The following is a 15,053-nucleotide window of genomic DNA, read 5'->3' on the forward strand; positions in this document are numbered from 1 at the left end:
ATTGCAATTATTTGTAACTTCTCCAAAATTAAATTCTTTCTTAGAGTTTTTAACTAAACAACTTTTCTAAATCAAAATTATTTTAAATAATAAAGTAATTATATACAAAAATAAATAATTTATTGAACTATTTGAATGTTTCTTAATATTAAATTTTTTCGAAAAAATCAATTATTTAAAAGAATTTTTTAAAAATTCTTCTCAAAAATTCAATTGTTTTTAAAAACAATCAAATTTTTCACTGGAATTCAATTATTTATAAAAATAATTGAATCCCAGTAAAATTTTTTTTTAATTCAATTATTTAAAAGTTTCTTAAAATTAAATTTTTTAAAAAAAATAAATTATTTAAAAGAATTTTTTTTTTAAAAATTCAATTATTTTAAAAAACAATAAAATTATTCACTAGAATTCAATTATTTTTATAAAGAATTGAATTTTTTCAAAAAAATATATGCAAATTCTAGTTTAAAAAATTCAATTCTAATAAACGAATTTAATGAAAGTTTTTGAAAATAATTGAATTCTATTGAAAATTTTTTTTAAAAATAATTGAATTTCTGCGAAACGAAATTATTAATTACGAAAATAATAAAATAAAAAATAAAATATTAAAGTACAAATTCGATGGTTTCGAAGAAAATTTTAATTCTTTCGCGGAATTGAAATACAATTCTTCTAAAGAATATCATCAAAATTTTTGAAAATATATGAATTCTTTCAAAAAATTTTATTCCAATTTTCAAAAATAATTGAATTTTATCAAAAAATTTTCTAGAAATGTTATTGAAAATAATTGAAAACCTTTGAAAAATGTTATTATTTATAAAAATAATTGAATTAATTGGAAGAATTCTTTTAAACTTATGTTAAAAGTAATTGAATTTCTATGAAGAATTCAATTATTTGTAAAAAAATTGAATTCTTGCCAAAAGTTTGTTTAAATTCTTGAAAGTTTTTTTAATTTCTTAAATAATTAAATTCCAGTGACAAATTTTATTAATTGTAAAAATAATTGAATTCTTGAGAAGAGTTAAATAAAAATTCTTTAATTAATTAATTTTTTTCAAAAACTTTTCAAACTAATTGAATTCTTTCGATGAATTTTAATTAAATAATTGAATTTTTGCGAAATAATTCAATTCCTGAGAAGAATTGAATAATTCTTGAAGATAATTTAAATCTTGACAAGAATTTTATTAAAATTTTATAAAAATAATTAAATTCTGAGATGAATTCAATTTTATTGAAAAAAATTAAAATTAAAATTTTATTGAAAATAAGTGAATTGTTTCAAAGAATATTATTAAAATTTGTGAAAATAATTGAATTCTTGGAAAGAATTTTATTAAAATTTTTGAAAATAATTGAATTTTTGCGAAGAATTTTGTTAATTATAAAAGTAATTGAATTCTTTTTCAAAAGATTAATTAAAATTTTTGAAAAGAATTGAATTTCTGCGAAGTATTTTCTTATTTATGAATATAATTGAATTTTTGAGAAGAATTATTTTAATTATGAAGATAATTCAATTCCGGATAGGAATTTTAATAATTTTTTTGAAAATAATTGAATTAATTTGAAGAATTTTAATATTTATGAAAATTATTGAATTCTTGTAATTAATATTGTTATTTCATGAAAATAATTGAACTCTGCAAATAATTTTATTAAAATTCTTTAAATTAATTGAATTTCTGTAAAGAATTTAGATATTTACCAAGATAATTGAATTCTTTCGACGGTTTCCTTTTCTCATGGTTTCCTGAAACAAAATAAAGAAATCGAATCTAATCTAAATTTTTTGAAATAATTAAATATAATTAAAAAAATTCAACTAATTTCCAGATAATTGAAATTAAAATTTTTCCAAAAAATTATTTCAACAGAATTGAAATTAAAATTTTTTCAAAAAACTTATTACAACAGAATTTATTAATTTAAAGTATCGGAAGAAATTCTTTCTTTCCGAAATTTTATAACCACAAAACCTCGTTTTAACTTTTTCGCGAAAAAATCGTTTCAATCGATTGAAAGTGCGTAAAAAGTCAAAAAAAGTCATTTATAAATATCTTCAATAATTTTTATTCATTTATAAATACAACAAAAAATTGTTTTTTTTTGACATGCATACTATATTTACATTCGATATATTTTTATAACATTATTTTTATCACTGAGACTCAGATCTTTGCTAAATTAAAATTTTAAATGTCCATGGGGGACAAAATTTACAGAAAAAAAAGAGGAGCGAGAAACAATGCGGTCAGAAATATAATCTAACTTTCCTGTTTAAGATTAACAGTTTATAGCGCAGTTTTCGTAAATTGCAGAATTCGTTGGAAGACAATCAAAATTCTATTATTATAAAGTACAAATCCCGAAAGTTCGCGAGACACGCATTCATTGTTAACAAATTACAAATTCACTACTGATAAAACGCGTGTATAACGCTTCGATGTGTATTTTTTTTTTTGTTTTCTTTTATTATAAAAAGCAGTTTTTCACTTAGAGTTATAGTAAAGACATTATATAGTCTAGAATATGTTTCAATTTTAACTATTTTTTTTAATTTGGTTTTTAAGTTAATCACTTTTCTCCTTGCAATATAACTTGATTCACACATTTTATATTATAATTCAATCGAATCGAAATGTTTGCCTCAATTACGATTTATTTTTTTAATATCCTAATAAATTAAATTCTTTTTCAATTACAATTTTCTATTTTTTACATTAAATTAAAATTCGTTTCAATTATAATTTTCTATTTTTTATATTAAATTAAACTTCGTTTTCAATTATAATTTTCTATTTTTCATATTAAATTAAAATTCGTTTTCAATTAAAATTTTCCATTTTTTTGCATTACATTCAAGTTCTTTTCAATTAAAATTTTCTCTTTCGTTTTTAAATTAGTTTTCTGTTTTTTTTTATTCAATTAAAATTTTCTATTTTTTGATATGAAATTAAAATTTGTTTTCAATTAAAATTTTCCTCTTTCGTTTTTTAGTTAAAATTTGATATTTTTTTTATATTAAAATCCTCTTTCAATTAAAATTTTCTTTTGATATGAAATTAAAATTCGTTTTTCAAGTAAAATTGTAAATTTTTCCTTGATGAGAATTTTCTATTGCATTCAATTATTTGTTCTCATTCAGTTAAAAGTTTTCCACTCTCGGAATTCAAAACCATTTTCCTAATTTCTTATGGTCCACAATTATTTCCCCGTATAAATATCTCTAATTTAACAACAACAGATGATACAACTCTTATTTACAAATTACGTCAGTAAATACAAATTGCAATTTTTTGATTCACTTTTCTCCTCGATACAAAAGATACATTTTTCCTTTTTAAAATCCAGTAATTCGGGAGTGCGGAAATTTGTAGAGTTTAAAAGTTTCAAAGGCTTTCTCTTAGATACGAAACGTTTCAATATATATATGCGTTCGAAAAGCTTTTTGAAAACTTACTTTAAAATTCATTTTCAATTTACTTTAAAATTTATCTTCAAATTTATTTTAAAATTTATTTTCAATTTTTTTAAAATTTATTTTCACTTTATCTTCAATTAATTTTAAAATTTATTTTCACTTTATTTTTAATTTATTTTCAATTGAATTAGAACTTATTTTTAGTTTATTTTTCATTTATTTTCAACTCATTTTCAATTCGTTTTCAATTTATCTTTAATTAATTTTCAATTTATTTTCAATTTACTTTTAGTTTGTTTTCAATTTATTTTCAATTTACTTTTAGTTTGTTTTTAATTTATTTTCAATTTACTTTTAGTTTATTCTTAATTTAAGACAAAAGTTTTAGTTCATTTTCAATCTATGATCAAATTTGTCTTCAAATTCAATATTCACATTCGAAATATGTTTATTATTATTAATTATTATATTAAAAAAATTCACTTTCAGATTAAAAGATCTTTCAGAACTTAAAATATACGCATTCTCGTAAAGATCTTATTTTTTATCTTTTATATATAAGATTTATAATTTATAATTTACAACTTTCTTGTTATTTTTGGAAAGACAATCACTAAAAAAAGAGTTATTATCACTATATAAAACAAATGCGCAAGAATTTTTTTATATTATGTACAATTTACGCATTATTCAACAATAAATTCATGAATCGAGATTCGACTCTTGATTCGAGATCACAGCCTCGTGTTATATAATAATATATGGATTATAATAATTATATTAATATTAATAATAAAAATTAAAAATAAAAACCTTTTTTTTCAGTCCTCAGAAAATGAGACGAGAGCCAATTTTTTTGTAAATATGAGATTCGAAATTGCACGAGAAATTCGAGGACTAGATTTTCTTTTTTGATGATTTATGATGATGATAGTGCCAAGCCTAATCTTGAGAAGACCATTTCCTTCCTGAGGCGATTGATCTCCCAGTAAATGTCATGGACTGTGTAAATTAACAAATTTTAATTAAAAATTCTATTAATTAAAATATTTACTTTATTGAAAGATAAAAATATTCAATTAATTAAAATATTTACTTTATTGAAATATAAAAATATTCAATTAATAGTATTAAACTATTGAATTAAAATATTATTATAAATAATAATTAAATAGAATTTACCTGAACTTTTAACGAGGCCGCGCTCGATATATCGCAGATAGTTTAGAAAATCACAAACCGCAATTATCTGAAAATTTACAATTTGCGTTAATTTTCGAATTTAATTAAAGTAATTAGTAGAAAATAGAGAAATGCAAAATTTGAAAATACGAACTCTATTGCGGCAAATCTGGGAAATGCAGTACCACTGATTGTCCTGATCTCCTAATCGCATTCGATAATGACATTGCCTTGCCGCTTCAAGTAGGGCACATTTTCTGCACAAATTAAATATAAAAGAAATTTTATTAAAAATCTTAACAATAATTCAACTCTTGCGACAAATTTTATTAACATTTTTTTAAATTAATTAAATTATTTCCATAAAGTTCATATTAAAAATGTATTGCAAATAATTCACAAAAAATTATATAAAAAAATTTGAAAATAATTGATTTCTTTCCAGAAATTTTATTAGAACAATTGATTTTCTGCGAAACACATTATTACTTATTTATGAAAATAATAAAATTTAATTATTATTATCAATAAATTTAATAAGTAAAATTCCTGACAAGAATCTAATTGTCTAAATAAATAACAAAATTCCTAACAGAAATTCAATTAATTTCAAGAATTTTAATAAAATTATTTGCACAATTCAATTATTTTCAAAAATTTTAATAAATTTCTCAATAAGAGTTAAATTATTTTTTATAATTAACAAAAATCTTTTGCGAAAATTCAATTATTTTCAAAAATTTTAATAAAATTCTTCCCAAGAATTCAATTATTTTCACAAATTTCAATAATATTTTTTAAAACAATTCACTTATTTTCAATAAAATTTTAATTGAATTCATCTCAGAATTTAATTATTTTTACAAAATTTTAATAATATTCTAAATTATTTCGCAGAAATTCAATTATTTAATTAAAATTCATCGAAAGAATTCAATTATTTTAAAAAATTGTAATAAAATTTGTTTATTAGAATTATTCAATTAGTTTAAATAGAATTTAACAGTTTTTGAAAAAAATTAATTAATTAAAGAATTTTTATTAAACTCTTCTCAAGAATTTAATTATTTTTACAATTAATAAAATTTGTCACTGGAATTTAATTATTTAAGAAATTAAAAAAACTTTAAAGTATTTAAACAAACTTTTGGCAAGAATTCAATTCTTTTTTACAAATAATTGAATTCTTCATAGAAATTCAATTACTTTCAACATAAGTTTAAAAGAATTCTTCCAATTAATTCAATTATTTTAATAAATAATAAAAATTTTCGAAGGATTTCGATTATTTTCTGGCCTAATAACACAGCTTTAGCTCTAAAAATTTAACAATTGTTAAGAAAAAAAATTATTTTTTGGCTCTAAGCTATTACCAGAACAATTCCAATTGAAATTTTTGCAAAATTTAATTATTTTTAGATAATATAATAGAATTCTAGACAACAATTTTATTATTCATGAAAATAATTGAATTCTTGCGAAAAATTTTGTTATTTTTGGAGATAATTCAATTCTTGACAAGAATTTTATTAAAATTTTGAGTCTTTAATAAAATTAATTATTAAAATAAAAAATTTAAATTTTGAAATAAAAAGTCAATTGAAATTAAATAGAAAATGAATTAAAAGTAATAATAACAAAATTAATCAACTTTTTTATGGAGCAAAAATTAATGAATTAAAATAATGTGAAAAATTCTCACTTTGGAAAGGCAAGTTTCGTTTTGTCGCTGACGGCTTCGATGAAAATAATTCCATCCAAAACAGCCTGTCGGACTTTCAATCCCAAATCCAAATTCGGAAAATCCAAACAGAGGTCAATGTCCTCACGGAAAATCCTTTCGATAAACGGATCACTTTTATCCACTGAGGGATTTGTTTTCCACTGGAGAAACTCCGAATGAACTCTGAAATTTAAAAAATCTTTGTTTAATTCTATTATTTTATTAAGATTTTTGAAAAATTTTAATAAAATTCTTCGCGAGAATTCAATTATTTTCATAAATAATAAAATTCTTCGAAGAAATTCAATTATTCTCGAATTTTTTTTAAATAAATAAAATGTAATAAAAATTCAAACCTAGGATCGACTTCTAATCCAGAATCTTTGCTCTCCTTGTCCCTTAATTTTTCACGTTCCCTCTCCCTCTCGCCCTCCTTTTCCTTCTCTCTCTCCCAATGACCATCGAAGCCATTTCTCTCGCAAGGCAAAGAGGTTCTTTGTTCTTTTTGAGGCGAATCGGGTGGTGAATTTTCCCGTCCGTACTTGAGATTAAAGTGCGATGGTGATCTTCTGTGTTTTTTCGTGAAGAGACTCGCTTGACAATCTTCGGTATTTCCTGAATTTCGCCCTCGCGTATCAATTTGCGGATGTAGATGGGGATTTGGACGCGCTGGCGTCGATGTTAAAACTAATGTTTTTAAAGCCGCAACTTCAGCGGCAAGAACTTCCGCCTTCATTCTACTCTCCTCCAGAAGACGTTCCGCTGTCGCTTGACGGACATTCGCCTCTCTCACCATATTGTGAGCCTCCTGAAAAAATGAAAATACAAAAAATTTTAAAATTCATTTGTTGTAAAATTATTTACAGAAATCCAATTATGTTTATAAATAATAAAATTCTTCCTTTGAGGAATTTATAAATAAAAATTTATAAATTATAAATAAAAATTGTTTTATTTAATTTAAATATAAAATTTATAAATAGAAGTTTTTTTTATTTAATTTAAATATAAAATTTATAAATTTGACTGTAATTAGAAAAATTTAATTAGAATTAGAAAAATTTGATTAGCCTCCTTATCAAAACGAACTATATAGAAATTTACTTGAAACTCGTTGACAATTTAATAGAACTTGTTTGAAATTTCACGAAACTTTTGAATATTAGGACATTTCTCTCTGTGCTTTGTATATAGTGAAAATTTAATTAGATTTGAATAAAATTTAATTAAAACTTTGCTTTTCCTTTCTTTGATGATTTGGGGAAAAAAGAGGGAAAGCGGAAATAAAAAAAAAAGGAAAATTATTTTGCGGAAAACAAAGACCCACTTGAAAAAGACTGGCAGTGAGTTCCTCGAGTTCAGCCTCGACGTCTTGTCGAATCCTCGAGAGTCGAGAAACCTCCTCATCTTTCAACTTTAATTCTTCGTGAGCTCTTTTTAATTCTTCCTGTAGCTTAGCGACTGCTTGTTCTTTCACCTCAGCCACTGCTCTTCCCCATTGCAAAGCCGATGGTGAAGGAGGAGATCCACTTCGAATTCTACTTGAAGTGCAATCTCTTTTCATCTGAAAACCGCAGTCGAATAAAATGAGAATTTTTCACTAAAAAAAATTCACTTCACTTACTTTCTATTTTTTTAAAAACTTTTTCCCAAACAATTTTCCTGCAGAGGAATTTTAATTTCTTTCCATTTTTCCACGATTTTATAATTAAACGTTAATTGAAAAAATAATTTAAAAAAGCAAAAAATAAAGATTCTAAATAAAATTAAACAAATAATAATAATAACAATAATCTAAATAAAAATTAACAATTAACAATTGTAATGAGGGTAAATTGTGGAATAATTACGTTTTTTGTTCGAAAATTCGAAATAAAAGCCTGAGGGAATAATTAAGAGAAGAAAAAAAAGGAAAAAGAGGAAATAAAAAAAGAAAAAGAAACTTTGACTAATTTCAAACCTGAGATTTGATGAATAGCTGCTCATCATCAGCGGGTAACTTTCTCGGACTTAATTCGTGATTTTCTCCCGGCCTTAGGTCGGACGATGAACCTGCAGCAGCCTCGGGAATACTTGTGGTTGTATCCAGGCTTAATCTTCTATCCAATGGCCTCGTCTTCTTTTCATTTTCAAATTCCAACGTCTCTTCCTTAATTTCGGCATTTTCAATTTCATTCTCAATTAGACTCGTCGACGAGTCGAATTTCGGTGCTGATTTTTCCATTCCAATTTCTTTGGATGAAGAACTTTGTCGTCCCAGTACACCACGGGATATCTTCTCATTGTATGAGAAGAGCGATATTGTTTTAATAGAACTGGAAATTAAAAAAAACAAATTATTTATTAAAATTATAAATATAATTCATTAATTTATTATTTTTTTAAAAAAGTTTTTATTAAAATTCTTCGCAAGAATTCAATTATTTTCATGGATAATAAAATTCTGGTCCAGAATTCAATTATTTCATCTGAAAATAATTAAATTTATCCAAAATTCAATTATTTTCAAAAAGTTTCATGAATTTCTTGACAAGAATTCAATTATTTTCACAAATAATAAAATTCTTCTCTGGAATTCAATTATTTTTTAAAATTGAATAAAATTCGTTGCAAAAATTCAATTATTTTTTAAAATTGAATAAAATTCGTTGCAAGAATTCAATTACTCTCAGAAATAATAAAACTTATCGTTGAATTTTAATTATTTTCAATAAACTTTAAATTAATTTCACGAAAAACACAATTATTCTTAAAATTTTTTATTAAAATTCGTCGCAAAAATTGAATTATTTTCAAAAATTTTAACCAATTTCAGAACAAGAATTTAATTATTTATACAAATAAATAACTTTTTTTACTGAAATTCAATTATTTTCAACAAAAATTAAACAAATTCTTGGCAAGAATTCAATTATTTTTGTAAATCACATTATTCTTCGCAAAAATTCAATTATTTTCGAAAACTTTAACAAATTTTTGTCCAGAATTCAATTTTCTTCGTAAATAATTGAATTATTTTCAGAAATTGAAAATATTTTCAATTCTTGGCAAAAATTCAATTATTTTCAAAAATTTTTAACAAATTCTTGGCAAGAATTCAATTATCTTTTTAAATTATATTATTTATCGTAGAAATTCAATTATTAAAAAATTTAAACATATTCTCTGCAAAAATTCATTTGTTTTTTAAATGATAAATTACTTTGCAAAAATTCAATTATTTTCAAAAATTTTAAACAAATTCTTGACAAGAATTCAATTTTCTCCAGAAATAAATGAAATTCTTCTCAGAAATTTAATTATCTACAGAAATAATTGAATTCTTCTCAGAAATAATAAAATTTTTCGAAACATTTCAATTATTTTTTTTTCAAACGTTTAAATTAATTCCTCAAAAAATATAATTATTCTTAAAAAATTTAATAAAATTTCTTCGCAAAATTTCAATTATTTTCAAAAATTTTAACAAATTTCAGAGCAAGAATTTAATTATTTTCACAAATAATAATTTTTTTAACTGGAATTCAATTATTTTAAAATTTGCAATAAAATTCTTTGCAAAAATTCAATTATTTCCTTAAGGGCATTTGAACCATTATGACGTCACAATTTTAAAACTCATGCTTTGCACACATTGTGACGTCATAATGGTTCAAATGCCCTTAAATAACAAAATTCTTGGCATAAATTCAATTATATTTAAAAAATTTTAATAAAATTTTTCAAAGAATTCAATTTTCTTCTAAAATAATAAAATTTTTCGAAGGATTCAAATTATTTAAAAGAAATTTTATAAAATTCTTGCCAAGAATTCAATTATTATCACAAATAATCAAGTTGCTCAATAAAATTTAAATGTTTATAAAATTTTAGTAAATTTTTCCGCAAAAATAGAATTATTTTCCTAAATATTAGAATATAAAAATTCTTCGCAGAAATCCAATAATTTTTTCAATTTTTAATAAATTACGCCAAAATTTCAATTATATTAAAAAATTTAATGAAATTCCAATAAAATCGAATTGTCTTCATAATTAAAAAAATTCTTCTCAAAAATTCAATTATTTTCATAAATAACAAAATTATTCTTCGCGGAAATTCGATTACTTAAAAAAAATTTAATAAATTTCTGGGCAGAATTAAATTATCCTCTAAAATAACAAAATTCTTGTCAAAAATTCAATTTTTTACAAAAATATTAATATAATTCTGGTTCAAAATTAATTATCTCGTCTAAAAATAATTAAATTTATCAAAAATTCAATTATTTAAAAAAATAATTAAATTTTGCAAAAATTTCAATCATATTTTCCAAAATTTTTCCAAAATTCCAATTAAATAAAATTATTTTGATAATTAAACAAATACTTTTCAAACATTCAATTATTTTCATAAATAACAAAATTCTTCGCAGAAATTCAATTACTTAACAAAATTTTAATAAATTTCTGGGCAGAATAAAATTATCCTCCAAAATAACAAAATTCTTCGCAAAAATTCAATTTTTTAAAAAAATATTAATAAAATTCTGGTTCAAAATTAATTATCTCGTCTAAAAATAATTAAATTTATCAAATATTTTAAAGAACTTCCAATAGAATTAAATTATCTTTATATTTAAAATAATTCTTCTCAAAAATTAAATTATTTTTTAAAATTTTTAATAAATTTTTAATCTAGAATTCAATTATTCTTATCTAAAAACAATTACATTTTGCAAAAATTTCAATTATATTCAAAAATTTAATAAAATTCCAATTAAATTAAATTATCTTGATAATTAAAAAAATTCTTCGCAAAAATTCAATTATTTTTAAAAATTTAAATGAACTTCTGGTCAAGAATTTATCCAAAATTCAATTATTTTCAAAAATTTTCATAATATTCTTGTCAAGAATTCAATTATCTTTATATAAATAATAAAAATTCATCATAGAAATTCATTTATTTTCAAAAAATGTGATAAAAATATTACAAAAAATTCAATTCTTTTCATATAATATAAAATTCATGGAAAGAATTTAAATATTTTTAAAAAATATTAATAAAATTCCAAACAATCATTAAATTATTTCAGATTCAAAAATTATGAAAGTTCAAAAAAATACCAACATTTTTTTAAACAAAATATTAAAAAAAACATGAAATATAGTTTAGAAAATAGGTGAAAATTAATGGATTTGGTGAAATTGGTGCTTTTTGATGTTTACCTTTGAGGTGTGAATTTTTCGTCTTCGTCAAAGAGGCTCGTCGGCTCGGCGTCCTCATCATTATGCTTCTCGTAGCCAAAAAGATCGGTTGCTGCCCGAGCAAGATCCGATTTCAAAATTGGATGTGGATGTAGTGATGGACCCGAACAGTCAGTCTCGTCGCCATAAAATTCGTCTTCGTCTGTCGTGTACTCCTCGTCTCCCGTTGTGCCCGTACTTCCAGCTCTTCTATGTTTCGTCGTCAAAGGTCGATATGCATATTCGCTTCCTCCATTCACAGAATCACTCGAGTCCATAGAATTCGGCTGTTGCTGCTCCACAGCTTTCATCGCGTTTTTCTACTCCAAATCTGTAAATAATAGAAATTTCGTTAAAAAACCGTTAAAAAAAAATATTTCGATTTATTTCAAAAAAAAAAAAAAAAAAGCAACTTTAAGAAACGAAACTTCTTTAGAAGTTTCGTTTCTTTAAGTTGCTTTTTTTTCCACAGAAGATTCGTTTCCTTAAATTGATTTTTTTCCATAAAAGTTTCGTTTCTTTAAATTAATTTTTTTCTGCAGAAGTTTCGTTTCTTTAAGTTAATTTTTTTTCCATAAAAGTTTCATTTCGAAATTGCTTTTTTATTTCACTATTTTTTCAATTCCGCTAAAAAAATAAATAGAAAGAAACGATTGTTCTCGCGGGGAAAAAAAATATTCTCCAACAAAGATTATGTTCTTATTTCTATGAAGAGATTCCTTTGTAAAAACACTTGTCGCATTCGTAATACATTCCATTAATAAATAGCATTACGGAACCCCGCCCACGCATATTAGCAGTAAATGTCTGCAGCTATTCTCTTCTTTATTGCGAGGGATCGTGAGAATAATTTTCCGCAACTCAAAAAACCTCTATTCAATAATATTATTTTTATTATCGGCTGATGAGAAAAAACAATTTATAGATTATGAAATTAAGCCAATCGGCTTTTGTTTCCGATTTTTTTACTTCATTCACTGCAATTCACTGCGAAAACTATATGACGACTTTCACATGGGCAATGAAAATTGTAAATTCAAAAAGCGGAAAAGTAATTTTTTTCCACTTTTATAATAAAATAAAAAAGTGGAAAAGTAAAAAAGTTAAAAAGGAGAAAAGTCAAAAAGTAGAAAAGTAGAAAAGTTAAAAAGGAGAAAATTAAAAAAGTAGAAAAGTAAAAAAAAATAGAAAAGTAAAAAAGTAGAAAAATTAAAAAAGAGAAAATTCAAAAAGTAGAAAAGTCAAAAGTAGAAAATTAACAAAATAAAAAACTAGAAAAGTAACAAAATAAAAAAGTAAAAAAAAAATAAAAAATAAAAAAAAAATAAATAGAAAAGTAAAAAGTAGAAAAATTAAAAAGCAGAAAATTAAAAAAGTACAAAAGTCGAAAAAATAGAAAAGTAAAAAGTAGAAAAATTAAAAAAGAGAAAATTCAAAAAGTAGAAAAGTCAAAAGTAGAAAATTAACAAAATAAAAAACTAGAAAAGTAACAAAATAAAAAAGTAAAAAAAAAATAAAAAATAAAAAAAAAAATAAATAGAAAAGTAAAAAGTAGAAAAATTAAAAAGCAGAAAATTAAAAAAGTACAAAAGTCGAAAAAATAGAAAAGTAAAAAGTAGAAAAATTAAAAAAGAGAAAATTCAAAAAGTAGAAAAGTCAAAAGTAGAAAATTAACAAAATAAAAAACTAGAAAAGTAACAAAATAAAAAAGTAAAAAAAAAAATAAAAAATAAAAAAAAAATAAATAGAAAAGTAAAAAGTAGAAAAATTAAAAAGCAGAAAATTAAAAAAGTACAAAAGTCAAAAAAATAGAAAAGTAAAAATTAGAAAATTAACAAAATAAAAAACTAGAAAAGTAACAAAATAAAAAAGTAAAAAAAACCTATTTTTGAAATTACGAGGAAACTTTTTTCTGTCTACCGTCCAACGAATAAAAGTTCCAATGATGATAAATTAAGGCCGATAGGAGATTGTAATTAAGGGTGAGTGTATATACGAACCTCTAGAGGAATAAATAACAAAGCCTACGCTTCGGATAATAACTTAAGAGCTGCTATTTTCATCTACTTATCCGTCTGGACCCATCAATAATGTTCAATTTCAATTCGTCAAATATTTCCACGTGCGATGTTTGTTTTTTTCGTCAAATTTTTTTTCGCACAAATATTTAATTTTATTTTTCCCTGACATTTCCCTGATTTCCAGACAAAATTTTCACTTTTTTCCTCACCCTAAAGAATATTTTTTGATTCACTCTAAAAATTATTAGATACTCAAAAAAAAACTTATAAGAATATTTATTACAAAACATGAAGAAGGCGATCACTCCGAGTATCTTCGACTCGAATTGATCGCCTTCTTAATGTTTTGTAATAATTTAAATTGCCATAAAATTTTTCAAAATAAGTTAATTATTTACAAAAATCCTTCGCAAGAATTCAATTATTTTTACAAGCAGTACAATTACTCAAAAAAAATAAATTATTTAAAAAAATTTTTTTTTTTAAATTTTTTTTTAAATTTGTTGCAATAATTCAGTTATTTTCATAAATAATAAATAAATCGATTATTCGTTGATTCATTTTTAAATCAATTTTTAATAGAAAATTCTAGAAAAATTCAATTATTTAAATACAAATTTAAATGCAAAAATGCAAATAAATAATTTATTGAATAATTGAACGTTTCTTAAAATTCAATTCCCATAAAAAATTGTTATCAACAAATTTTCAAATAATTGAATTCTATCAACGAATTTTAATAAAATTTTTAAGAATAATTATTACATTTTTCGAGAAATTTGATTATAATATTATGTATAAAAAATAATTAAAATCCTGCGATGAGTTTTATTATATTTATGAAAATAATTAATATTTATTTCCTAAGAATTTTATTAAAATTTTCATAAAATAATTGAATTTTGGAGAAGAATTTTATTATTTATAAAGATACTTGGAATTTTAAAAAGAATTTTTTTTAAAAATTTTTGAACATAAATGGATTTCTACGAAGAATTTTAATACTTTTGAAAATAATTTAATTCTCCCAACGAATTTTATTCAAATTTATAAAAATAACTGTATTTCTGTGAAGAATTTTATTATTTATATAAATAATTGAATTCTTACAACGAATTTTATTCAAGTTTATGATAATAATTGAATTTAGGTGAAGAATTTTATTATTTATAAAATTGAATTCTTAAAAAGAACTATGTTAAATTTTTTTAAATATTTAAATTCTAGTGACGAATTTTATAAAAATCTTTTTGAATAATTGATATTTTTGAAAATTTTTATGAAATTTTGTATAATTTAAATAATTGAATTCCTGTGAAAATTTTATTACTTATGAAAATAATGGAATTATTTTGAATTAATTTATTAAAAATTGAATAATTGAATTCCTACGAAATTTTGCCAAGAATTTTATTAAAATTTTTAAATATAATTGAATTTCGATGAAGAATTTAATTGAAATT

At 21.8% G+C, this 15,053-nt stretch overlaps 1 protein-coding gene across 2 annotated transcripts in view; it reads right to left on the bottom strand.

Moving 5' to 3' along the window:
* Window positions 1-3,718: 3,718 nt before the first annotated feature.
* Window positions 3,719-15,053, bottom strand: part of LOC122505646 (guanine nucleotide exchange factor for Rab-3A-like) — a 46,248-nt gene continuing 34,913 nt past the window's right edge. For both annotated transcript variants that reach the window (XM_043617405.1, XM_043617407.1), the window contains exons 2-9: window positions 11,552-11,900; window positions 8,302-8,656; window positions 7,669-7,905; window positions 6,698-7,149; window positions 6,321-6,524; window positions 4,773-4,875; window positions 4,619-4,685; window positions 3,719-4,438 (exon numbers count right to left, since the gene is read on the bottom strand). In XM_043617405.1, coding sequence (XP_043473340.1) covers window positions 4,356-4,438; window positions 4,619-4,685; window positions 4,773-4,875; window positions 6,321-6,524; window positions 6,698-7,149; window positions 7,669-7,905; window positions 8,302-8,656; window positions 11,552-11,880 — 1,830 coding nt within the window. In that variant the 5' untranslated portion in view covers window positions 11,881-11,900 and the 3' untranslated portion in view covers window positions 3,719-4,355. The remainder of the gene's footprint in view (window positions 4,439-4,618; window positions 4,686-4,772; window positions 4,876-6,320; window positions 6,525-6,697; window positions 7,150-7,668; window positions 7,906-8,301; window positions 8,657-11,551; window positions 11,901-15,053) is intronic.

Source organism: Leptopilina heterotoma, unplaced genomic scaffold, assembly GCF_015476425.1.
Source record: "Leptopilina heterotoma isolate Lh14 unplaced genomic scaffold, ASM1547642v1 Lhet_361, whole genome shotgun sequence".
NCBI lineage: Eukaryota > Metazoa > Arthropoda > Insecta > Hymenoptera > Figitidae > Leptopilina > Leptopilina heterotoma.